The sequence below is a fragment of the Hypanus sabinus genome, chromosome 20, assembly GCF_030144855.1.
Source record: "Hypanus sabinus isolate sHypSab1 chromosome 20, sHypSab1.hap1, whole genome shotgun sequence".
NCBI classification, from domain to species: Eukaryota; Metazoa; Chordata; class Chondrichthyes; order Myliobatiformes; family Dasyatidae; genus Hypanus; species Hypanus sabinus.
This window is the reverse complement of record NC_082725.1, coordinates 18,138,804-18,164,260: the sequence shown is the minus strand read 5'-3', so window position 1 is coordinate 18,164,260 and position 25,457 is coordinate 18,138,804. Positions and strand designations below refer to the sequence as shown.

General features: G+C 40.8%; 1 protein-coding gene across 1 annotated transcript in view; it reads right to left on the bottom strand.

Moving 5' to 3' along the window:
• The window catches only part of LOC132378334 (lysophosphatidylcholine acyltransferase 1-like), a 116,998-nt gene that overhangs the window by 66,925 nt on the left and 24,616 nt on the right, over positions 1 to 25,457 (bottom strand). Inside the window, exon 3 of the mRNA XM_059945149.1 lies at positions 1,655 to 1,869. Coding sequence (XP_059801132.1) covers positions 1,655 to 1,869 — 215 coding nt within the window. The remainder of the gene's footprint in view (positions 1 to 1,654; positions 1,870 to 25,457) is intronic.

Sequence of the window (25,457 nt, the reverse complement as noted above, 5' to 3'; positions counted from 1 at the left end):
AGATCTAAATTATTTTTTCAAGAGAAGAATAGTAAATTGTTCAATGGTCAACATGTGATAAAGGCCAATTGAAATAGTTACAGCATTTTCTAACATTTTGTGTGCCAAGTTTAAAATTATATCCATTTCACAAAAAGAAAGGGCATCTATAGGCAAAAGACAGGATATAGAAATACCTGATTTTAAAGTTTGTGGTACTATTTTAGTTATTCATATATATGTTGAGTCTATTTAACTGCTGGAGGCGGAGCGAAGCTAAGATGGTGCTAAATGGCGACTCCTTTGCTTGGATCTTTGGAAACAGCTCTATTTCCATCTTTAGTACCTTTATTTTTCCCTTTCAGGGTTCTTTTGAAGACCCTAACCTGGAGTTACATGTTGGCACTGGTTCTTTGTAGGAATGAGACCCATTCTCGGGATTTCAGAACTGGCTGCTGTTTGGCACACCAAGGGTTTGGCCTGAGAGTCTGGCTCGGATTTGGAACCCTAAGATCTTGGGGCTCTGGAGATGGGCGGATCGAGGGTCGGTGTCACGGCAGGGTGTGTGTCATCAGGGTGTCGGAAAATCTACTGTGTGCCCAAAGACCCAGGATCTTTGGGAACAGAGCTCAGAAAAAGCTCAGACTTTTAACATTGTAAACCAGCAACAGACTTTTAACATTGTAAACCAGCAAGTTGTTTGTTATGTCTCCCTGCTTGCTGGGAAAAACAGAGACCACTCCTTCTCTCTTATTAGGGGGTGAGAGGGGGGGGGAGAGGGAGGGAGAGAGAGGGGAGGGGGAGAGAGGGGAGGGGGAGAGAGGGGAGGGGGAGAGAGGGGAGGGGGAGAGAGGGGAGGGGGAGAGAGGGGAGGGGGAGAGAGGGGAGGGGGAGAGAGGGGAGGGGGAGAGAGGGGAGGGGGAGAGAGGGGAGGGGGAGAGAGGGGAGGGGGAGAGAGGGGAGGGGGAGAGAGGGGAGGGGGAGAGAGGGGAGGGGGAGAGAGGGGAGGGGGAGAGAGGGGAGGGGGAGAGAGGGGAGGGGGAGAGAGGGGAGGGGGAGAGAGGGGAGGGGGAGAGAGGGGAGGGGGAGAGAGGGGAGGGGGAGAGAGGGGAGGGGGAGAGAGGGGAGGGGGAGAGAGGGGAGGGGGAGAGAGGGGGGGAGAGAGGGGAGGGGGAGAGAGGGGAGGGGGAGAGAGGGGAGGGGGAGAGAGGGGAGGGGGAGAGAGGGGAGGGGGAGAGAGGGGAGGGGGAGAGAGGGGAGGGGGAGAGAGGGGAGGGGGAGAGAGGGGAGGGGGAGAAAGGGGAGGGGGAGAAAGGGAGGGGGAGAAAGGGAGGGGGAGAAAGGGAGGGGGAGAAAGGGAGGGGGAGAAAGGGAGGGGGAGAAAGGGAGGGGGGGAGGTTGAGGGTGGAGGGGGAGGGAGAGAGAGGGAGAGATTGGCAGTGGCACAACTGAAAATAACTTCCAGTTTGGTTATTAAATCAGAAATTTATATTGCAGGGTGGTTACTAATCATATCATGTCAAACTGTACAAACGTTTCAAGATCTAAGCCACTGGACATGGAATAAATGAATGTCAATACAGGCCAACTGTGGTCTGGTAAAGTGATTTCAGTAATTCAGTCATGTCCATAATGCATACTCCATCTATTAAAAGTTCAGTAGGAAATTACTTACTTCCCCATATAGGGATGTCTTTGCTTTCAGCTTTCATTACAATGGAAGCCATGGTCATGGTGACTGGAATCGCATCAAAATATGAAGAATGTGGTGCTAATGTCATTATTGGTGCTTCTGTTGGCAATGCACGGCGTCCCTTTATACTCATCCAATGAAAGCCACCCGCAAACCACATAGCTCTCATTATCACCTTCAGTAGAAAATCCAATGTCCTAAAAAAATACAAAGTAGAAATGTCAAAGACTACAATTTAAAATGCAACAGCTGCAAGAACTTGCACATTGTCATTATCAAGTTCAATTACCGCATAGCTCACTTTTAAAAATAAAATTAACAAGTGCCATTCTTCTCCTTCATCTGGAACATACAACAGTACAGCACAGTACAGGCCGTTCTCTCTAGGTTATGCCAGCTTTTTAACCTACTTCAAGATCAATCTAACGTAGCAACATTTAAATTCCATTAATACGTTTATAAGTTCAGATCGGTCAGACATACTCAACTGCTTAAGGAACAATGGCCTTCCCTGAACACTTCACATATTGATTTATGGCGATTTCCAGGGCATCAAGAGCATACTGCATATAGTAATACTGAATCTGTGACAAGGCCAAAGAACGAGTTAACTAGTGATATTCAACAAACAACTTCTACTAACATTTTCCTCACATCAGCCCACAATGCCATAATCACAGTGCAGATCCCAAAATACTCCAATGTTGAAATTTCCATAGGCTCATAAGATATCAGTGCAGAATTAGGCCATTTGGCCCTTTGAGTTGCTCCACAACTTCATCATGGCTGATTCAAATTTCCTCTCAGCCCCAATCTCCTGCCTTCTTCTGGTATCCATTCATGCTCTCAGGGATCTATTGACCCCTGCCTTAAATATACATAAATACTTGGTCTCCACAGCTGCCTATGACAAAGAATTTTACAGATTCACCACTCTCTGGCTAAAGAAATTACTCCTCATCTCCGTTCTAAAAGGACACCCCTCTATTCTGAGACTGCGTCCACTGGTACTAGACTCTCCCACCAGAGGAAACACCCTCTCTAAATCCACATTATAAAGTTCTTTCACCATTTGATAGGTTTCGACAAGGTCACCGTTCATTTGTCTGAATTCTAGTGAATAGTTTGAGTCATCAAACACCCTTCATACAACAAACCATTCAAACTTATAAACATTTTTGTGAATATTAGCACATCCTTTCTAAGATAAGGAGCCCAAAACTGCTCACAATACTATAAGTGAGGCCTCAATAGTGCTTTATGAAGTCTCAACATTACATCATTGCTTTTATATTCTAGTCCTCTTGAAATGAATGCTAACATTGCATTTGTCTTCCTCACCACAGACTCAACCTGCGAACTAACCTTTAGGGAATCCTGCACAAGGACTTTCAAGTCCCTTTGCACCTCAGTTTTTTGTATTTTCTCTCCATTGAGAAAATAGTTAACCCTTCCATTTCTTCTACCAAAGTGCATGACCATACACTTCCTGATACTGTATTCAATTAGCCACCTCTTTACCCATTCTCTTAATCCAAGTTCTTCTGCAGCCTCTCTACTTCCTCAGAACTACCTGCCCTTCCACCTATCTTCATATTGTCTGCAAATTTTGCAACAAAGCTATCAATTCCATCATCCAAATTATTAACACATAATGTAAAAATAATCGTTCCCAACACAGACCTCTGTGGAACAGAGCACTGGCAGCAACCAGAAAAGCCTTCCTTTATTCCCACTCTTTGCCTCCTGCTAATCAGCCTCTGCTTTATCCATGCTAGTATCTTTCCTGTAATACCTTGGTCTCAATGCTTGTTAAGTAGCCTCATGTCTGGCACCTTGTCGAAAGTCTTCTGAAAATCCAAGTATACAACATCAACTGACCCTCCTATCTATCCTGCTGGTTCTTTCTTCAAAGAATTCTAACAGATTTGTCAGGCAAGATTTTCCCTTGAGGGAGCCATGCATACTCTATATTGCCTGTCAGTCAGGTACATATTTACTTGTACTGCAGAATTAGCTGGCCCATAAAATATGGAGTTTACAACAATCATGTAAAAAAAATCTGGAGCAAACATTAGATCCTCAAATGACTAGCAAAGTGCTAGAATTCATTAGGTGTGTGCATGCCTTGGACCATGCTGTTTCTTCCAATATGGCCCTGGACATAATCTCCTTTTGGAAGACATCCAGGTGATCAACAAGATCCAGTGTTCCATCTTCAAAATGGCCTAAAATGCTGATGAGGCTCAGTCCCAATGTCCAGCAGCTCTCACTGAGATTGAATGAGAGTTAATGAGAGTTGAATAAGAGTTAAAGCTTGAATGATATTCAAGCTTTATGAAATAAAAATAATATAAATTATCCCAATTAAAAATGCTTAAACTTGTTTGAAAAATATTAAACACATTTCTAGGTTTCAGCACATAAGTTAAAGAGAAAGGTTCAATAAGTTAGGTCTTTATTCTTTGGAGCGTAGAAGGTTGAGAGGGACTTGATGGAGGCATTTAAAATTATGAGGGGGATAGATAGGGTTGACGTGGATAGGCTTTTTCCATTGAGAGTGGGGGAGATTCAAACAAGAGGACATGAGCTGAGAGTTAGGGGGCAAAAGTTTGGGGGTAACACAAGGGGCAACTTCTTTACTCAGAGAGTGGTGGCTGTGTGGAATGAGCTTCCAGTAGAAGTGGTAGAGGCAGGTTTGATATCGTCATTTAAAAAAAAAATTGGATAGGTATATGGACAGGAATGGAGGGTTATGGACTGACTGCAGGTCGGTGGGACTAGGTGAGAGTAAGCGTTCGGCACAGACTAGAAGGGCCAAGATGGCCTGTTTCCGTGCTGTAATTGTTATATGGTTATATTTCAAATGAACTGAATTAAAATAGACAAAAAGCTGCCATTCTTTCCCAGTGATTTCATTAAGGCCACTGATCTATTCCACTGAGATTTTTTTTAGCCAAAGGACTGGGAAATCTGAGGAAGTCAATACTGTTCTACTGCACACCAGCAGTCAAAATCTCAGCATAGGTATCCTGGGTCTCACACTCAACTAAAACAGCAGGCTAGACTTCAACCCAAGCTTCAACCCACAGTGCAATGTAGATACAAGCACAACTGCTGCTTTTCCGTGCAAGATTGAAGTCAATGGAATTGATGCAATAAAGTTTTAACAATAATAAGTACTTCATTGATCCTGAGTGGGAAATTCTTTTGTTACAGTAGCAACATTTATAAATCACACTTAGCAGTGCGCAGATTAAATAAAATAATAGTTTTAGAGTAGCAAAATACTTAAGAGTGGAACTTAATAGTAGGGAGAAGATTTGTTATGGAAGGAGATTGAGTTTAGTGACATGTTGTCATGACACATCTCTCTCAACGTCAGCAAAAAAAAAGAGCTGGACATTGTCTTCAAGGAGGAAGGTGGTGCAGATGCTCCTTATTTACATCAATGGTGTTTGAGTTTGAGAGTGTTGAGAACTTCAAGTTCTCAGGAATGCACATCACTAACATGGTTTGGTCCAACCATGTTGACACTTTGGCCAAAAAAGGTCATTAGCACCTTTACTTCATCAGGAAGTTAAAGAAATTTGGCATGTCCACTTTGACCCTCACCAATTTTTATCAATGTACCAAATCAGACTAAGAAAGGATCTTATCTGATGCATCATGGTTTTGGTATGTATGGCAACTGCTCGTGATCACAGAAACTGCAGAGTGATCGACACAACTGAGGGCTTCAGGAAACGAGACTTTCTCCATGAAGTCAGTATAGTTCTGGCATAATCAAACACCCCACCAACTGAGAGAATCTCTCTTTTCCCACCTCCTATCAGGCAGAAGAGACAGAAGTCTGAAAGCACATTCCACCAGGCTCAAGGACAGCTTCTATCCCTCCGTAATAAGACTATTGACCATTTCCTCAATAAGATGAACACTTGACCTTACAGTCTACCTTGTTAAGACCTTGCACCTTATTGTCTATCTGCACTGTACTTTCTATAAAACAGTAACCCATTATTCTGCACTGTTATTGTTTTACCTTGTACTACTTCAATGTACTGTTGTAATGAATAGATCTGTGTGAATGGTATGTCAAACAAGTACCAAATGCAGGTATCAATGACATAGGCAGGACAAAAATAAAAGGATCTGCACAATTGGCATGAGTTTCATGGCATCAACTTACACAGATTGTTAAATTTAATAAATCTCAGTGAAAAGTCTGGCTATTTTTTTAAAGCACAGTACACATTGGATAAACAAGAGAGCTAAAATTTAATATCATCTATAGGAATGTAGGATGTGAGGTTACATTCAGATCAGCTGTGGTCTTCAGATGTAAGAGTGTACAGATGCTAAAATCTGGAGCAAAACAAAACAAGCTGCTGGAGGAACTCAGCAGATTGGGCAGCATCTGTGACAACTGGGGTACTCATTGAATTGCAGAAGTGAACGACTTAATCCTATTCTCATTCCATGAACTCTTAGTTTTAAGAAGCATAGAGTAGCATAGTACATTCTGTAGAAGCTACAAAAACACATCTTCTATTGTTCAAACAAGCAAATTAATCCCTAAAACAAAAGTGCAGCTGATAAACCAGATCTCACATACATGCACATGGCTAATTCTTCAATAAGGCCAAGAAATAAGAGGAAGGGTAGTAGAAAATTACAATGAAACAATCTAACCAGACTGCATGTCCAATAAATTTTAAGATAGGTGCTTTATTTGTATAATGAACAGGCCAAATTCTATTGTTAAATAGAGTGAGAGATTAGGAAATGCTGATGCTCAAAAGGATTCTTGTATACAAGCTGATTTAGCAGGCATTAGGGCAGGCAAAATGAATGTTGCAAAGTGACCTGAATATCAAGACCAAAGGTAAAACAGACCAGCAGTTGGAAGAATTGTTGTACGAATCAGGACGAGCAGCGTCAGTGGAAATATTATGGATGGCAGGTCAGCAAAGCAATGAGAGAATGGGCTGTGACCATGAAAGCTGGTGACCCTGTCCAAGAAACTCCAATATTTGTTCCTAGGACATGTCTCAAAACACCTCCTTCTCTGCCACTGCCCCCTCCAAATAATACTTCAGAGAGCACAACTGTACAGAAGTGAGCTAGATTTCATTAGACCATTCACTTTTGAAAGATATCTTGACACGGGGATTGAATCCTCGGACCGGCTGCTCAGGGGATTATACGTAAAGCAGTACAGCAGAGGACAGGCCCTTTGGCCCACAATGCAATTCTGAACTAATTAAAGCAAGACTCCTAATTAATCTACTGACTCTTCCACACACAATGCCCATATCCCTCCCTTCCCTGCATATTCATGTTCTTATCCCAGACTCAGAAACACACCTATGAAATTGGGCTCTATCACCACCCTTAGCCTCACTCAATCTGTATAAAACAGTTTTCTTCACAAGTCCCTTTTGTACCTTTCCCCCTTCACCTGAAACACATGCCCGCTAGCATTCATATTTCGAAAGTGATATTGGTTGTCTATCTGTGTCTCATGTTTTAAAAACTTGTATCAAATCTCTTTTCAGTGCTCCAGAGAAACACTCCCCCAGCCCAGCCTGTTCAAAGTTTTGTCATACCACATGTCCTCTAAACTCAGTAGCACCTAGGTAAACCTTCTTTGCACCCTCTACAAAACTTACACATTCTTCTTGTAGTGAAGCAACAAGAGTTGAACGCAACACTAAATACAGCCTAACCAGAGTTTTACATCGCTAACTATCCTCCTTCCCCTCATCTGACCATTTTATTCTGGTATCTTCTCCCCTTCTTTTCAGTCCTGAAGAAGGATCTTGGCCAGAAACATTGACCATTTATTAATTTCCATAGATGTACCTGGCCAGTTCCTCCAGCATCTTGTGTGTGCTGCTTTGGATTTCCAGCATCTGCAGAATTTCTCATGTTTATGATTAGCAACACAATTTGCTGGCTCTTGAATTCAATGCCTAAGTAAAAGGCAAACATGCAATGCCCTTTTTTTAAATCACTCTATCAACCTGCGGGGCCACCTTAGGGAGCCTTGTACCTGGACCCCAAGATCCTGCTGTTGATCGACACTGCCATTCACCATGAGCACTCCCCTTATGTTGGATCTTGCAAAGTGCGGCACTTCATACTTTGCCCTGCTATTTTCCCACTCAGATCTGCAATTGTATCCTTTCAAAATAAGTTATCAAAATATGTACAGTATAACATATACAATCTTAAGATTCAATTTCTTGTACCCACAGGAAAACAAAGAAATACAACAGAATCCATGAAAACTCACATAACAAAAACTGATAAACATCCAATGTGAGAAAGAGGAAAAATTGAGTAAATATTTTTTTTAAAAGTAAACAAATAATATGGAGAAAATTGGAACCTAATGACTACAAGGAGAACAACTGCTCCTGAACCTATAGGCAAGGGTCCCAGGACTCTTACATCTCCTGTCTGGTGGCAGGAGTGAGAAGAAAGGGAAATGGATCAAACACAGCTCAGGTGAGGGACCTTAACTTGCACAGAGTTCTGGGCTGTACACCAGTTCATAAGCCACGTTGGGCCTCGATGTCCTAACGTGGCTTGAAGTCCACCACAGCCATCTCTTCTGGCGATGGCTGACCTTCAACGCTTCAAGGAGTTGTACCTGCATTCTTGAGAGTCATGTTCACAGAGTCCTTCGGGATATCATAAAATCACTAATTTGTTTATAGACAGCTCAAATTTCTTAAAGGGAAATTACAGGCTGTGGATTGCCAACTTAGTTCCAAAGTTCAAGATAAATTTATTATCAAAGTACATACATCAAATAAACTCTTTGTGGACTTCCAGCCAGGTGCAGATATCAAAACAAGTTATAACCAATTAACTGTACCTAGCTGGAAGCCCAAGAAGAGTTTATTTATCATACCTGCCGGGAAAGCTCAATATCCTTTTTTAAAGTACATACATCATATGTGCTGGCATTTAGAGTAAATACAAAAAAAACCAATAGAATTAATAAAATACTGCAGCCAGCAGGATGGATCAGCAACCATTGTGCAAAAGACAATTGTCCAAAAACAAAAAGGAAAAAAATGAAATAATAATAATAAGTGAGCAATAAATAGAGAGCATGAGATGAAGGGTCCTTGAAAGTGAAACCATAGGTTGCAGGAACATTTCAAAGATGATATGACTGAAGTTATTCCCTCTGGTTCCAGAGCCTGATGGTTGAGGGCTAGTAGGATATCTAATAATTTTGAGAGCTGCTCACAAAACATCGCCGCATAATCGCCAGTGCCATCCTGGAGGATATGTAATTCACAACAGCACCAATATTTGAGTTATCTGCAAATTTACTACCAACCCCACTACATTTTCATCCAAATCATTTATATACACAAAGAACAGCACACCTATTAAAATTCATCTTATTCCCCCAGGACAAGGAAACTACGTCAGAGATACAATCTGATTTGCGCATGCAAGTGCCAAGTCAGTTCTTACTTTAAAAGATGACACAAAATAACTCCAGAAGGGAATGGGAGAAAAATTACAGTTACATTATATTGAGAACGAGATTTGTTATGCAGAAGATTTCTGGACAATACACCCTCACAACTCATTGAATTCTGTATTAAGTGTTGAAAACAAATCTTGGAAAATCAGGACATTTTCTGCTTTCTTGTCAGAAAGGAAGCAATGCTCCAGTAAATTTAAAGTTGAAAGTCTCTAAGAAATGTTTTCTTTGCATATGATACTTCTGCAAATGGATGCATTTAAACCTTTGAAATCTACAGGGGAAAGAAAGAAGAAAAATCAGTCAACAATCTCTCTTCTGATTTTAGTGCACTGAAGCACAACATAAGCATATGTGCAGAACTCTGATATGTTCACGCATGTCCAAGATGTGTCCAAAACAGACAAGCATTTTTACTAAAAACATAGTTGTAACCAGAATATTGCCATCTTAAATAATAGGGGCCAAAAGGAATCAGAAAGATCTTATTACTAATTTCATAGACACAGGAGAGTCTGCAGATGCTGGAGATCTTCAACAACACACACACAAAATGCTGGAGGAGCTCAGCAGGATATGCAGCGTGTATAGGGTGAATCAGCAGTCAATGCTTCAGGCGGAGACCTTTCATTAAGACTGGAAAAAGGAGGCAGAAGCCAGAATTCTGGCATCCCTAGATGCTGCCTGACCTGCTGAGTTCCTCGAGGCTTTGGGCAGGATTTGGAATGACACCTATTTTATCAATCTCAACTCAGATCTATATTCCAAATAAAATTCTTAATATTTTAATATATTCGACATTCCAAATGACTTTTACTGAAAATGACTAAGACTGGACTCACTTCATGAGGAGGGTTAAGCAGGGCAACTTCATAATAGGGCTGGGTCCAGTCTGTCATTTTTCAATCACCCTCCCTATGAAAAGATGCAGTTTTTACCGAGGAAAAGGCAATACATATTGTACCAGCTTAGTCTTTGCATGTGACCCTGCTCTTGTGAGTGATTCTCAGAAGGGCATGTCAAAAAATTCTTGTCCAAGACAAATGAATAACAATAAAATGACAAGTTCCTGTGGCCTTTTAGAACAAACATTTCATTTCTACTATTTCCAAAAAAAAAGTGTTCAAAATGGAGGTGAACTAGTTTTAAAAAATCAGCCAAGACACTTTTGGAAAACATTTTTAACCGAACATTGACCCATAGGGCAGTTGCTCAACAGGAGTTTGGGGTCAAGGAGTAGGATAAAAACCTCTCCAGTGTTCTGCTTAACCCAACTCGAGAATTGGACATTGAGACATTTTATTGCTTATTTTTATTACTCTTTAAATGAGTACTCAAAATATTTTAAATTAGATAATATGTTAAAAATGCAAATTAAAGAACACTTTTTCTTCCCCAATTATACTAACAATGGAACTTTATACTCTCAGACAAAAGGTTTAGCAATTCCCCCAAATGAGGAATGGTTCTCGTTGAGTGCCGGCGAATCATTGTCGACTCACAGCAACTCTATGGATAGTGTGGTTGTCCATAGGGTTTTTAAGGCAAGAAATGGAAGTAGATCGCCGGACCTTTCTTCTGCACAGAAACTGCTGCTGCCCAGGTTGGGACCCATCTGGATTTGAACTCAGGACCATTCATCCCGAAGTCCTGATGCCACCGGCCAGCCCAAAATGGGCAATACAGAACCTAATTATAGGAATGACATCAATGCAGTAGTTTGCTTAAAGGTCTTCTCCATCTTAATAAGATTATATTATTGCTTTATTCTTAAAATCAAACATTCATCTTGTGATAAACATTGTTCTTACTAGAACCAAGGTGAATAAATCTCGTGGAGATGTGGGTCTGCAAGAATGTTAGACATCTCATGTAGATGCTTATCTGTAAAATAGTCTCATATCAAATCACCATCAGCTTTTAGAAATTTTATGAAAAGCTTCCCAAGCAGGTTTTACAGCTTTTAAGGAGTCAATGGCAAGGCTCTGAATTGCAAAGGATACTCTTGTCTACAGTGTGAATGAGCAGTAGTTGATGGGTCCACCAAATTTGAAGACAACACATGGGTGCTTGCTGCCTATTTGGAGCAATCTAATAAATATTACCATTTTGAACTAAGAAGGGCAGGAATGAGGTTCTATGTTATACTTATTGGTAAAAGGAGGAATATAGCTCCAGGAAAAAGACCATATGACAGAATCTTTGAGATTGAAGTACAGTGGATTCCAGTTAATTGGGCCATCAGTTAATCAAGGAAGCCGGGTTAAATCTTAAAGAACAAAAATTAATCAAGAGAATAGCCAGCAAACTCGAGGAAATCTGTAGATGCTGGAAATTCAAACAACACACACAAAATTCTGGTAGAACGCAGCAGGCCAGGCAGCATCTATAGGGAGAAGCATTGTCAATGTTTCGGGCCGAGACCCTTCGTCAGGAAAATAGCCAGGATTCCTTTCATTTATTTGGGATGCTATACCGCTTAATTGTGACTGGAGACCATCGCTGAATAGTTTTTAACTAATGTCAGTTCAACGTGGCTGCTAGACACCATATCGTGCTTACAGTTGACAGTTTTTAAATAGCATCAATTGTGCGTGTTTGTGTTCAAAAAAGTGCTGACTGGCATTGACAGTTGGTGAGAAATAAGCTGCAACTCTGAATGGTTTTGCTCACTGTGGTTTCAAGCATTCAGGGTTAGACTGGAAATGAAAATGAAACGATTTCACTACTTCAAGGTATCAACAGTAATCTTCAATGTTACAAATAAAGTGAAGATTTGGAGGAAGCAATCTTCAAAAGCATTGTTAGAAGCCAGTCCAACGTGCAATAATAGATGTCTACGCTGACTTTGTTCATTAATAATCAAAAAAACACTGTATGAATTCCTCCATTGATAGCTATTAGAAACGAATAGAGTTTGATAGTACTGTTGTGACATTGATAGTGTTCTTATTTATTCTGCATTTCATTTAAATACATAATTTGTTACTCAGTTAAATGGCAGTTTTCTTCTAAATACCTTTTTAACTATTTCCAAGAAACTTTGACTAATTGGGGCAGCCACTTAATTGGGCCAAATACACTGGTCACGATATGCCCCGATTAACCGGAATCCAACGGATTCAAATTTCAAGTTTCAGAATTACATTTTTTGGTACAGTTCGCCCTTCTTATCCGCAGGGGATTGGTTCACCCCTTGCAGATACCAAAATTCGTGGATGCTCAAGTCCCTTATTCAACTTGTCTCAATGCAGTGGACAGTAGGACCTAGCGGAACCCCAGACTTTATTTAACCTGTCTCAGTGCGGTGGATATTAGGAAACGGCGCCAGAGCTCTGAATCCGCAGTGTTTCTGTACACAAAAATAATCATGATTGAAAATAAAGTGGAAATGATAAAGCAATCAGAAAGAGGTGAAACTCCATCAGTCATTGGAAAAGTGTTAGGGTATGTCGGTCAACGATCGGAACAATTTTAAAGGATAAAGTGAGAAAGGCCCTACCCTGTTGAAAGCTACAATTATTACTAAGCAACGCAGTGGTTTAATTATTGGATTTTGGGTTTTGGATCCTCCACATCAACCCGGTACAGTAAAAAGCGTGCTCAGCATAGGCAATAAACAGTAGGTGCAGGAGTAGGCCATTTGGCCCTTCTAGCCAGCACCGCCATTCACTGTGATCATGGCTGATCATACACAATCAGTACCCCGTTCCTGCCCTCTCCCCATATCCCTTGACCCCACTATCTATAAGAACTCTATCTAACTCTCTCGAATGCATCCAGAGACTTGGCCTCCACTGCCTTCTGGGGCAGGGCATTCCACATATCCACCACTCTCTGGGTGAAAAAGTTTTTCCACATCTCTGTTCTAAATGGCCTACCCCTTATTCTTAAACTGTGTCCTCTAGTTCTGGACTCACCCATCAGCGGGAAAGTGCTTCCTGCCTGCAGCGTGCCCAATCCCTTAATAATTTTATATGTTTAAATCCGATCTCCTCTCATCCTTCTAAATTTCAGTGTATACAAGCCCAGTTGCTCCAATATTTCAACATATGATAGTCCCGCCATTCCGGGAATTAACTTTGTGAACCTACGCTGCACTCCCTCAATAGCAAGAATGTCCTTCCTCAAATTTGGAGACCAAAACAGCACACAATACTCCAGGTGGGGTCTCACCAGGGCCCTGTACAGCTGCAGAAGGACCTCTTTACTCCTATACTCAATTCCTCTTGTTATAAAGGCCAGTATGCCATTAGCTTTTTTCACTGCCTGCTGTCCCTGCATGCTTGCTTTCATTGACTGATGTACAAGAACACCTAGATCTTGTTGTACTTCCCCTTTCCGTAACTTGACTCCATTTAGATAGTAATCTGCCTTCCTGTTCTTGCCACCAAAGTGGATAACCTCACATTTATCCACATTAAACTGCATCTGCCATACATTTGCCCACTCACTCAACCTGTCCAAGTCACCCTGCATTCTCATAACATCCTCCTGACATTTCGCACTGCCATCCAGCTTTGTGTCATTAGTAAATTTGCTAATGTTACTTTTAATTCCTTCATCTAAATCATTAATGTATATTGTAAACAGCTGCGGTCCCAGCACTGAACCTTGCGGTACCCCACTGGTCACAGCCTGCCATTCCGAAAGGGACCCATTAATCACTACTCTTTGTTTCCTGTCAGCCAGCCAATTTTCAATCCATGTCAGTACTTTGCCCGCAATACCATGTGCCCTAATTTTGCCCACTAATCTCCTATGTGGGACTTTATCAAAAGCTTTCTGGAAGTCCAGGTACACTACATCCACTGGCTCTCCCTTGTCCATTTTCATAGTTACATCCTCAAAAACTCCAGAAGATTAGTCAAGCATGATCTTCCCTTCATAAATCCATGCTGACTTGGACTGATCCTGCTGCTGCTATCCAAATGTGTCGTAATTTCCTCTTTTATAATTGACTCCAGCATCTTTCCCACCACTGACGTCAGGCTAACTGGTCTATAATTCCCTGTTTTCTCTCTCCCTCCTTTCTTGAAAAGTGGGACAACATTCAATCACCCTCCAATCAGCAGGAACTGTTCCTGAATCTATAGAACATCCACGATTTCTAGAGCCACCTCTTTAAGTACCCTGGGATGCAGACCATCAGGTCCCGGGGACTTATCAGCCTTCAGACTCAACAGTCTATCCAACACCGTTTCTTGCCTAATATAAATTTCCTTCAGTTCATCCTTCACCCTAGTTCCTTTGGCCACTATTACATCTGGGAGATTGTTTGTGTCATCCTAGTGAAGACAGATCCAAAGTACCTGTTCAACTCGTCTGCCATTGTTCCCCATAATAACTGTTCCCCATAATAAATTCACCCGTTTCTGTCTTCAATGGCCCAATTTTGGTCTTAACTATTTTTTTGCTATTCACATACCTAAAGAAGCTTTTACTATCCTCCTTTATATTCTTGGCTAGTTTACCTTTGTACCTCATTTTTTCTTGGCGCATTGCCTTTTTTGTTATCTCCTGTTGCTCTTTAAAAGCTTCCCAGTCGTCTGGTTTCCCGCTCACCTTTGCTATGTTATACTTCTTCTCCTTTACTTTTATATTGCCCTTTACTTCCCTCATCAGCCACGGCTACCCCTTACTCCCCTTAGGATCTTTCTTCCTCTTTGGAATGAACCGATCCTGCACCTCCTGCATTATCCCCAGAAATACCTGCCATTGTTGTTCCACTGTCTTCCCTGCAAGGGTATTGGTCCATTGAACTTTGGCCAGCTCCTCCCTCATAGCTCCATAGTTCCCTTTGTTCAACTGTAATACTGTCTCTGGATCAAACTCGGACAATTCCGTTCCCGAGCCCGGCGCTGAAACATACGTTCTTAAGTGTTTTATATGCATAGAAAGGAAAAATACATACTATATATTAAGACAAACGTTTGACTAACTGACGCTAAATAATACCGGATGTACTTGTTCCAACTTACTAAGAGAACTTCCGATTTTTTTCGATCCTGATGCACCGTAACCCACGCACATCCTCCTGTATATTTTAAATCATCTCTAGATTACTTATAATACCTAATACAATGTAAATGCTATGTAAAATGGTTGCTATACTGCATTGTTTAGGGAATAATGACAAGAAAAAAAAGTCTGTACATACTTAAACAACAAGTGCTGGAAGAGCACTTCCAGGTTTTTGCGATTCGTGGTTGGTTGAATTTGCGTGTGTAGGATCTGTGGATAAGGAGGGCCGACTGTACTGTTAATATTTTTAGATTTTTTAAAAAATGGATTCTGAACTTTAGCTTTTTCTGGTTTTTATTCTGATAGACATTCTTCATGGAATTGTATTCTTGGTTTTATCTCTTGAAACATCATAGCTATTGTAATAAATTATATAGATTTTCATGCTTGAACACATTTAATTACATCATTGTATGTAGGCCTCCGTTGGTCGCGTGAGACCATGGATTTGTGCCTTGGAAAGTTTCCAGGGCGCAAGCCTGGGCAAGGTTGTATGGAATACTGGCAGTTGCCTATGCTGCTAGTCTCCCCTCTCCACACCACCGATGTTGTCCAAGGGAAGGGCATTATGACCCATACAGCTTGGCATTGGTGTCATCACAGAGCAATATGTGGTTAAGTGCCTTGCTCAAGGACACGCACACAGCCTTAGCCAAGGCTCGAACTTTGCTCAAGGACACGCACGCAGCCTCAGGCAAGGCTCGAACTAACGACCTTCAGATCATTAGACAAACACCTTAACCACTTGGCTACGTGCCAACATTACATCAGTAACATTATAAGTAATCAAATAGTCCAATTTCGTTTCTTAGTAGGTGACTTTACATTTTGGTGCCTCTTTGTTAGTTTGTTCTTTTAAATCTTCTCCATCCCTGCCTTTAATATACAACTAATGCTCGTCTCCCATAAGACTATAAGACATAGGACCAGAATTAGACCATTTGGCCCATGAAGTCTGCTCCACCATTCCATCATAGCTGATTTATTACCCCCTCCGTTCAACAATGACACCCTTACTAATCAAGAACCTATCACCCTGCGCTTTCACTATACCCAATGACATGGCTACCACAGTCATCTGTGGCAATAAATCCCACAGATTCATCACCCTCTGGTTTAAAGTGTAGAGGGTGCAGTGTCTGATGGATCGGAGTGGAGAGAGCTTCGCTCTGCGTCTGATCCCGAGCATGTGTGATGGGGTTCCCAACCTTGGGTCCACAGATCTCTTGTTTAATGGTATTGCTCTATGGCATAAAAAAAGTTTGGAAACCCGTGATGTAGAGGGATCTTCATCTGTGTCTGGCCTTGGGAGTGTGTGATGGGATGGTGTAAAGGCAGTTTATACTGATTGTGGCAGGACTGTCATCACACCATCCCATCACAGCTCTGAAACTGGAGCCACCAGTGTCATTCTATAACCTGCCCAAATTATGTGTGATCTCCACCTTTTTTGTTTACACATGGACTCACACTTTCACCCTCAGGCATTAACCTTAAACCTGATTTATTCCAGCAGCTCTTACTGCAACTACATATGGCAGGAGCGTGACATCGTCTTAAGTATTGTGGTATCCCTGCTTATGAAAGTATAGTATCTTACTCTGGGTGTTGCAGACAGGGTCTTTTCAGATGTTCTTGGATATGGTGGGGTAAACCAATACAGAAATATCCCAAAATCTATCAGTGGAAGTGCTGGAAGCTAAGCAGTCCAGCAGTGGGTCATTCATCATGGTGCTCTCTCCCAATACTCAGTCTACACACACAGCATTTGCTATGTAACTGTAACACTATATTCTGCATTCAGTCATAGGGAGCAATATAGCACTGATACAGCCCCTTTGGCTTGAGTCCATGCCAATCATGGTACCACCCACTCTGAACCAGACTAGGATTCTATTAAACTCTTTGAACTCATCCATGGATTTGAGGGATTGGGCAAATAGACTGACTAAAACAGGCTGGTTTCCAGGTCAGCATGAACCAGAGTCATTAGGAAGGACAGTCATTTAGACATTAGAATAGCTCATTTTTGTTGGTAAAGCACAGTCCATACAGATGTCATTCCTCTTCTGGTTTGCTTCTTTAGAAAAAAATACCCCTGCTGGATAGCTTTTTAAACTGGCCATCTCTTGTGCATTATAATTCATTCAGGGTTATCATGTTGATTTTAACTTCAAAGTGCCCAAGTTTCAAAGCATGACAATGGAGCAACATTCAGCTCAGTCAATGCTGAGTCTATACATGGGAATAGTACTTCAGTGTAAATTCCACCATCCCCCCATGGGGCCAAATTCTAAGCAACAACACTCGATAATCAATAATCTCACCTATACGTTCGGAAGCCATGTGCCAGGTGTTCTGATGCCTGTACATTTCTCAGATTTCTATGGACTTCTCTATAGATTGTGAGCATTGGAGAATAGCTTCACTGGAGGGTAATATTATTCAACTTCACTCATCCAATCACTGAACTGTTTGCACAACCTATGGACTCACTTTTAAGGATCCTTCATCTCATGCTCGAAATTTATTGCTTATTTATTCTTTCTTACTTCTTTTGTCTTTGCAATGTTTGTTGTCTTTTGTACACTGGTGGTCTGCCCTGTTTAATGCAGTCTTTCATTGATTCTATTACGATTATCGGATTTGAGTATGCCTGCAAGAAAATGAATCTCAGCATTGCATATAATGACAAATATACACAATTATAATAAATTTACTTTGAACTTTGAATAAAACAAAGGACAAACTTTAAAACAATGCTGGAACTTTTGGATGGTTATTTCCGGATAAGCTCAGTGCTTTCTTTCATTGGCTACATTTACTGAAAACAACAAATATCTTTAAGCAAATTTAATATCTTGGCTATGTGCAAAATAATTACAGAACGGCATTCAATCTGTGACAGTGTAATTTAATACGAGAATAAGTTCCAGTAACACAATGAATACATATTGCAATGAAACTAGAATTCAACATGGGATTAAGACTACACAAGATATAAATGAAACAAGGTTTAGAATTATTTTCCTAACACTTAATTGCAGCTTTTACCTTGGCATTAATGTCAATTAACATTTATATAGTGCTCAGTGAAGTGTTTAATAATTTTCACAAATTCTAAAGTGTGCTACACCCAGAGAAATCTAAGCACGGAATCGACTCCCTCTCTCTAGCTTACATCCTGAGCAACTCTGCAATATAGTACTTGGGAACCTATTCTAAAAAAGGTATGACTGGTTTTTTTTGGCACTGTGGTTGGCATGGGTCAATTGGCTCAAAGAGCCTGTATCTGTGATTTATTGCTCAATGACTATGACTGCAAATAAGTAACCAATGGAGAACTAAAAAGCAAGGCATTTCACATTGATGAGACAAAACAAAACTTGGAAACCAGCAATATTCCTTTAGTTTTAAAAAATTTTCAGTTGCCCTCATCTTGAAAATATATTGTAATTTGAGCTGATCTTCAATTTACTGTTGTTATGAACCAAATTAATCATGCAGTGAAAAAACTTTAAACATTTCACTAATATGCATGTATCAGGTTGTCGTAATAAAAACAGGATTGTCGAGGTGGGAGATATTAATTCCCCAAATATCGACTGGCAATTCCCTAGAGCAGGGGTGGGTAAACTTTTTGACTTGTGGGCCACAAAGGGTTCTAAAATTTGATAGGGGGGCTGGACCAGGAGCAGGTGTGTTTTGGTAATACACCTCATAAGAGAAAATAAAATATCATGGGATATGTAGAAAACATGTGCTTTAATTTCAATTGAAAATGAACAAATGCATTACAACAAAATATCTGTCTTTGAAGCCCCATGGTATTTAGCTATTTATTGAAATGACTTTTAAAACACTGAAAATTAAATGAATAAAATACAGCTTTTTTTAATAGTAACAGTTATTATTTTAAAGCACTGAAAATTCTGTTATCCTTCAAGATATTATCATAATCACTCTCCTCCTGACTGTCTTTATTTCAAAAACGGTAGGAGATGCAGGTCTACCTGTCCTGCTCCTTATTCAATTGTCCCCTGTGCCAAAACTCAACAATGACCAGTACAAAGACAGAACAGTGACAGCGCGCTAGTATGCGGAGCGCGTTATTTGATCTGGAGCGCATTTTTTATTTTGAGAACGTACGTGCACCTGCGCACTACTCATGTCCATCACTTAACAGAAATGACATGTAACATGTAAGGCTTATTGAAAAAAATATTTTCAAATGCATTTTTTTACATAACACAACGAAGAAACTTATTTTTAATTTCAGTGGGAACAGTGTTGTTGGTCTCCCTTTTTAGCCAGCGCATCAAAGTCTGGATTTAGTTTTGTTGTGGCGATTCTCAGGATGGATCTGAGGTGTTGGTCAGTTAACTTGGATCTGTGGCAGGCTTTGTTGATGTTCATGACGCTGAACGCCTGTTCACACAAATAGGTCGAGCCGAACAAAGAGTAAAGCGCAAATGTGGAGTAATACGCTGCACCTCAACAAAGGTCAATGTATATAGAGTGCATCATCTATTGGGAAAATGCCAGAATTGCGGGGAAAAAACGTTAACAAAGTTTATTAATATAATTTCATGAAGTTCTGCGGGCTGGATTAAAAAGCTTAACGGGCTGCAGTTTGCCCATGCCTGCCCTAGAGCAAGGGGCTTAGATGGGGTGGAGTTTGTTGGGTGTGTTCAGGAAGGTTTCTTGACACAATATTTAGATAAGCCTACAAGAGGAGAGGCTGTACTTGATCTGGTTTTGGGAAATGAACCTGGTCAGGTGTCAGATCTCTCAGTGGGAGAACATTTTGGAGATAGTTTTTGAACATTTTGGATCTGGGCCGTACCTTCCAAATATCTGGAACTGACTTGCATTACCTTACTTTCCCTTTTCTATTTTCTAATTATGACTTATAATTTAAATTTTTATTATATTTACTTTGATTTGTACTTCAGGGAGCGCGAAGCGCAGAAACAAATATCACTGTGATGATTGTACGCTCTATTATTAATTGCTTGGTGACAATAAAGTATTAGTGATCACAATTCTATCTCCTTTACCATAGCATAGGAGAGGGATAGGAACAGACAAGTTATGAAAGCGTTTAACTGGAATAAGGGGAAATATGAGGCTCTCAGGCAGAAACTTGAAAGCATAAATTGGAAACAGATGTTCTCAGGGAAATGTATGGAAGATCGTGGGAAATGTGGCAAATGTTCAGGGGATATTTGGGTGGCATTCTGCTTAGGTGTGTTCTAATGAGACAGGGAAAGGATGGTAGGGTACAGGAACCGTGGTGTACAAAGGGGTTTGTAAATCTAGTCAAAAAGAAAAGCTTAAGAAAGATTCAAAAAAACTAGGTAATGATAGAAATCTAGAAGATTGTAAGGATAGCAGGAAGATGATTAAGAATGAAATTAGGAGAGTGAGAAGGCTTTGGTGGAGAGGATTAAGGAAAATCCCAAGGCATTCTACAAGTATGTGAAGAGGATAAGACGTGAAAGAATAGGACCTATCAAGTGTGACAGTGGGAAAGCGTGTTTGCAACCGGAGGAGATTGCAGAGGTACTTAATGAATACTTTGTTTCAGAATTCACTACAGAAAAGGATCTTGGCAATTGTAGGGATGACTTACAGCGGACTGAAAAGCTTGAGCATGTAGACATTAAGGAAGAGGATGTGCTGGAGCTTATGGAAAGCATCAAGTTGGATAAGTCACCCGGACCGGACGAGATGTACCCCAGGATACTGTCGGAGGCGAGCGAGGAGATTGCTGAGCCTCTGGTGATGATCTTTGCCTCTTCAATGGGGACGGGAGAGGTTCCAGAGGATTGGAGGGTTGCAGATGTTGTTCCTTTATTCAAGAAAAGGAGTAGAGATAGCCCAGGAAATTATAGATCAGTGAGTCTTACCTCAGTAGTTGGCAAGCTGATGGAGAAGGTCCTGAGAAGCAGGATTTATGAACATTTGGAGAGGCATAATATGATTAGAAGTAGTCAGCATGGCTTTGTCAAAGGCAGGTCATGCCTTATGAGCCTGATTGAATTTTGTGAGGATGTGACTCAACACATTGATGTAAGTAGAGCAACAGATGTAGTATATATGGATTTCAGCAAGGCAGTTGATAAGGTACCCCAGGTAAGGTTAATTGAGAAAGTAAGGAGACATGGGATCCAAGGGGACCTTGTTTTCTGGATCCATAACTGGCGCCCACAGAAGGCAAAGAATGTTTGTAGATGGGTCATATTCTGCATGGAGGTCGGTGACCAATGGTGTGAGTGCCTCAGGGATCTGTTCTGGGACCCCTACTCTTAGTGATTTTTATAAATGACCTGGATGAGGAAGTGGAGGGATGGGATAGTAAGTCTGCTGATGACACAATGGTTGGGGGTGCTGTGGATAGTGTAGAGGGCTGTCAGAGGTCACAGCAGGACATCTGAGAAATGGCAGATGGAGTTCAACCCAGATAAGTGTGAAGTGGTTCATTTTGGTAGGTCAAATATGATGGTAGAATATAGTATTAATGGTAAGACTCTTAGCTGTGTGTAGGATCAGAGGATCTTGGGGTCGGACCCCACTTGGAGTATTGTGCTCAGTTCTGGTCACCTCACTACAGGAAGGATATGGAAAGCATTGAAAGGGTGCAGAGGAGATTGACAAGGATGTTGCCTGGATTGGGGAGCATGCCTTATGAGAACAGGTTGAGTGAACTCAGCCTTTTCTCCTTGAAGCAATGGAGGATGAGAGGTGACCTGATAGAGGTGTATAAGATGATGAGAAGCATCTTTGTGGATCTGACTATCATGTGGATAGTCAGAGGCTTTTTCTCAGGGCTGAAATGGGTAGCACGAGATGGCACAGTTTTAAGGTGTCTGGAAGTAGGAGATGTCAGGGGCAAGTATTTTTTTAAAAATGCAGAGAATGGTGAGTGTGTGGAATGGGCTGCTGGCGATGGCGGCGGAGGTGAATATGACAGGGTCTTCTAAGAGATTTCTGGACAGGTACATGGAGCTTAGAAAAATAGAGGGCTATGGGTAACCCTAGGTAATTTCTAAGGTAAGGACACATTTGGCACAGCTTTGTGGGCCGAAGGGCCTGTATTGTGCTGTAGGTTTTCTGTTCTATTCTTCTTTTGACACAGGCTGCAACAGCTGAATTTGTGTAAATTTGAATGTTGGTTCATAGACGTACTTAGCTGTTGCATTTCATTTAGAATTAATGTAAAAAAGATTATTTGAAAATTCAAATGTAACATTCTAATAAGATCACCTGTTGGTCGGGGCCGACCAAGGACATTGTGTCCTAACTGTTTGCATCGAAGTTGATGCGCCAGCCAGGGCAGTACTATATGAAGAGCAGGCTGTTGGCCTTGCAGCATGCAGCTGATGACGCCAAAGGAATGACAGAAACTGTTACAGGTTAGCACCAGCGGCAGCACTGGAATTCAATGTAGATCTGCCTTAGGGACTCTAGCTCCGGGGGTTTACTCTAGAAGCCTTCCCCATGAGTGGTAAAGCCAGCGGAGATTAAAGGTCAGACTTTTCCTTCTCCTAAATGTAATAGCTGTTCTTATAAACTAATGCTCAACCAAAAGCACATTTTGTTTTTTTAGAAATAAACCACACCACTGCAAGGGGATACAGTAGGTGGAAGAAGTGGTTATCCAAGACGAGGGCATGTTTAATTAATCAGTCGTAGTTTTCTTTTTTTTGATACCACAACTCAAAATAAGGATTACAAGTAAATTCTAAAGTTGAAAACAAATACATCATATTAAATACACTGCGAAATTGTGGTAAATTGGAAAATCTCAAATTGTGCAGTTTGGAGCCTTCTCTGCTTTCAAATTCATTGAGAAAACCAGGATAAAATGATTAGGCCCAGTAGAGTTTGAGGAACAGAGTTAACTAGAAATTCAAATAAGAAATTTTTGTTTCCACCAATATATAATCATTCATATCTTCAAAACTCCATTTTACCTTTTATAGATTCACTGATGATTAAGGCAGGAAAAACTTTAAAATTTCAAATAGCAATAAAGCAGATCCAATTTACACAGGTTGGATGTTAATCAAAAGAGTTTTGCATTATGTCATAGATTCAGTTGTACTTTGTGAAGAGTCACGAGTTCAGAACGGAAAAGTCCAAACTAAGCTAAGCAACAAACTCCTTCAACACCATCTCCCCACGCATGACCAGCATTTTTGTCCAAATTTCACTAACTTGACCCACCTACCTGGAATTGCTGTCCCTGATTTCCCCATTTTCCAGTTCTCAGTTATCTTATCAGACTGAGACACGCTGAATTCCAGGAACTCAGTGTGAATGGCAGACCTGCTGAAAACTGAGCAAGTTCAATCCCTGAAAGCAATTATATACGGTAAAAGTCTAGTTCTAGCTTTACCATCTGCAACAACTGAGGATAAGTTAATATATATTTCTTAAAACAGTACTTGCACTGAGATACTAGAAAGATTACCTCTGTTTTAATAGCTATTAAATTTATTTGAATTTTAATTTTGTTATGTTGACTGACTACATCACAGTCTGGTATGGAAACACCAATACCCTTGAATGGAAAATCCTACAAAAGTAGTTAATACTGACCAGTCCATCATGGGTAAAGTGCTCTTAAACATTGAGCACATCTACATGGAATGCCGTTGCAGGAAAGCAGCATCCACCATCAGGGACTCCCACCGCACATACTGTACATACTCTTTTCTCATTTCTACCATCAGGAAAAAGGTAGCACAGCCTCAGAACTCACACCCCCAGGTTCAGAAACAGCTACTACCCCTTAACAACAGGCTCTTGAACAAAAGGGAATAACTTCACTTGTTCCATCATTGAAATGTTCCCACAACCAATGAACTCACTTTCAAGCAATCTTCATCTCATGTTCTTGATATTTACTGTGTGTTTATTTATTATTATTTCTTTTTGTATTTACACAGTTGGCTGTCTTCTGCACTCTCGTTGAACACCCTGTTAGGTGGTATTTCATTGATACTGTTATGGTTATTTCTATAGATTTATAAACCACAAGACTAAAAGATATAGGAGCAGAATTAGGTCATTTGGCACATCAAGTGTGTTCCACCACTTCATCATAGCTGATCCAATTTTCCTCGCAACTCCAATCTCCTGCCTTCTCCCCATATCCCTTCATACCCTGATCAATCAAGAATCTATCCACCTCTGCCTTAAATACACATAATGTCTTGGCCTCCACAGATGCCTGTGGTGAAAAATTCCAGACATGTACCATACTCTGGCTAAAGAAATTCCACCTCATTGCCTTTCTAAAAGGATGCCCCTCTATTCTGATCTTAGAATCTACCACCACAGGGAACCTCCTTTCTATCTCCACTTTATTAAGGCCATTTGATAGATTTCAATGAGGTCACCCCTCATTCTTCCCAGTTCTGGTGAATACAGGCCCAGAGTCAAAGGCTCTTCATGTGTCAAGCCCTTCAATCCTGGAATCATTTTCAAGAACCTCCTTTGAACCCTCTCCAGTTTCAACACGTCCTTTCTAAGATAATGAGCCCAAACCTGCTCACAACACTCTGTGAGCCCTCAGCCCTCAACAGTGCTTTATAAAATCTCAACATTATATCCTTGCTTTTATATACTAGCCCTCTAAAAGAATGCCAACATTGCATTTGCCTTCCTCAACACAGACTTCACTCACAAATTAACCTTTAGGGAATCCTGCACAAGGACTCCTCAGTCCCTTTGCACCTCATTTTTTTGTATTTTCTCTCCATTTAGAAATAGTCTATCCCTTCATTTTTTTCTACTAAAGAGCATGACTTATTGAGTATGCCCATAAAAAATGAATCTCAGGGTTGTATATGAAATTTCATAAAAAAATTTACATTAAACTTTGAATTTAACTAAATTGAACTAAAACCACTTAAACTATAAGCATTATATTTTCAAAAAGAGGGACTCTTCCCCCCCCTAATTTGTACCACTAAAATGCTCAAGGAAATCAATGGAGAACCTAGTGGTAGAACAATTGTGAAGGACCTAGTGTTTGAAATCTGACAGTAAGTCTAGGACTCCTGCATTTAACAGTACATGGGGCTGGTTGCTAAAATAGAATCCACTGTCAATTCCATTTGGGACAGTAAGCATCTGTCAACAATACGTAGACCAGTCATGCAACTGAAGTCACTAGAATCTGGAGAAAAATAATAACAAATTGCTGGAGGAACCCACCAGATCAAGCAGCAAATC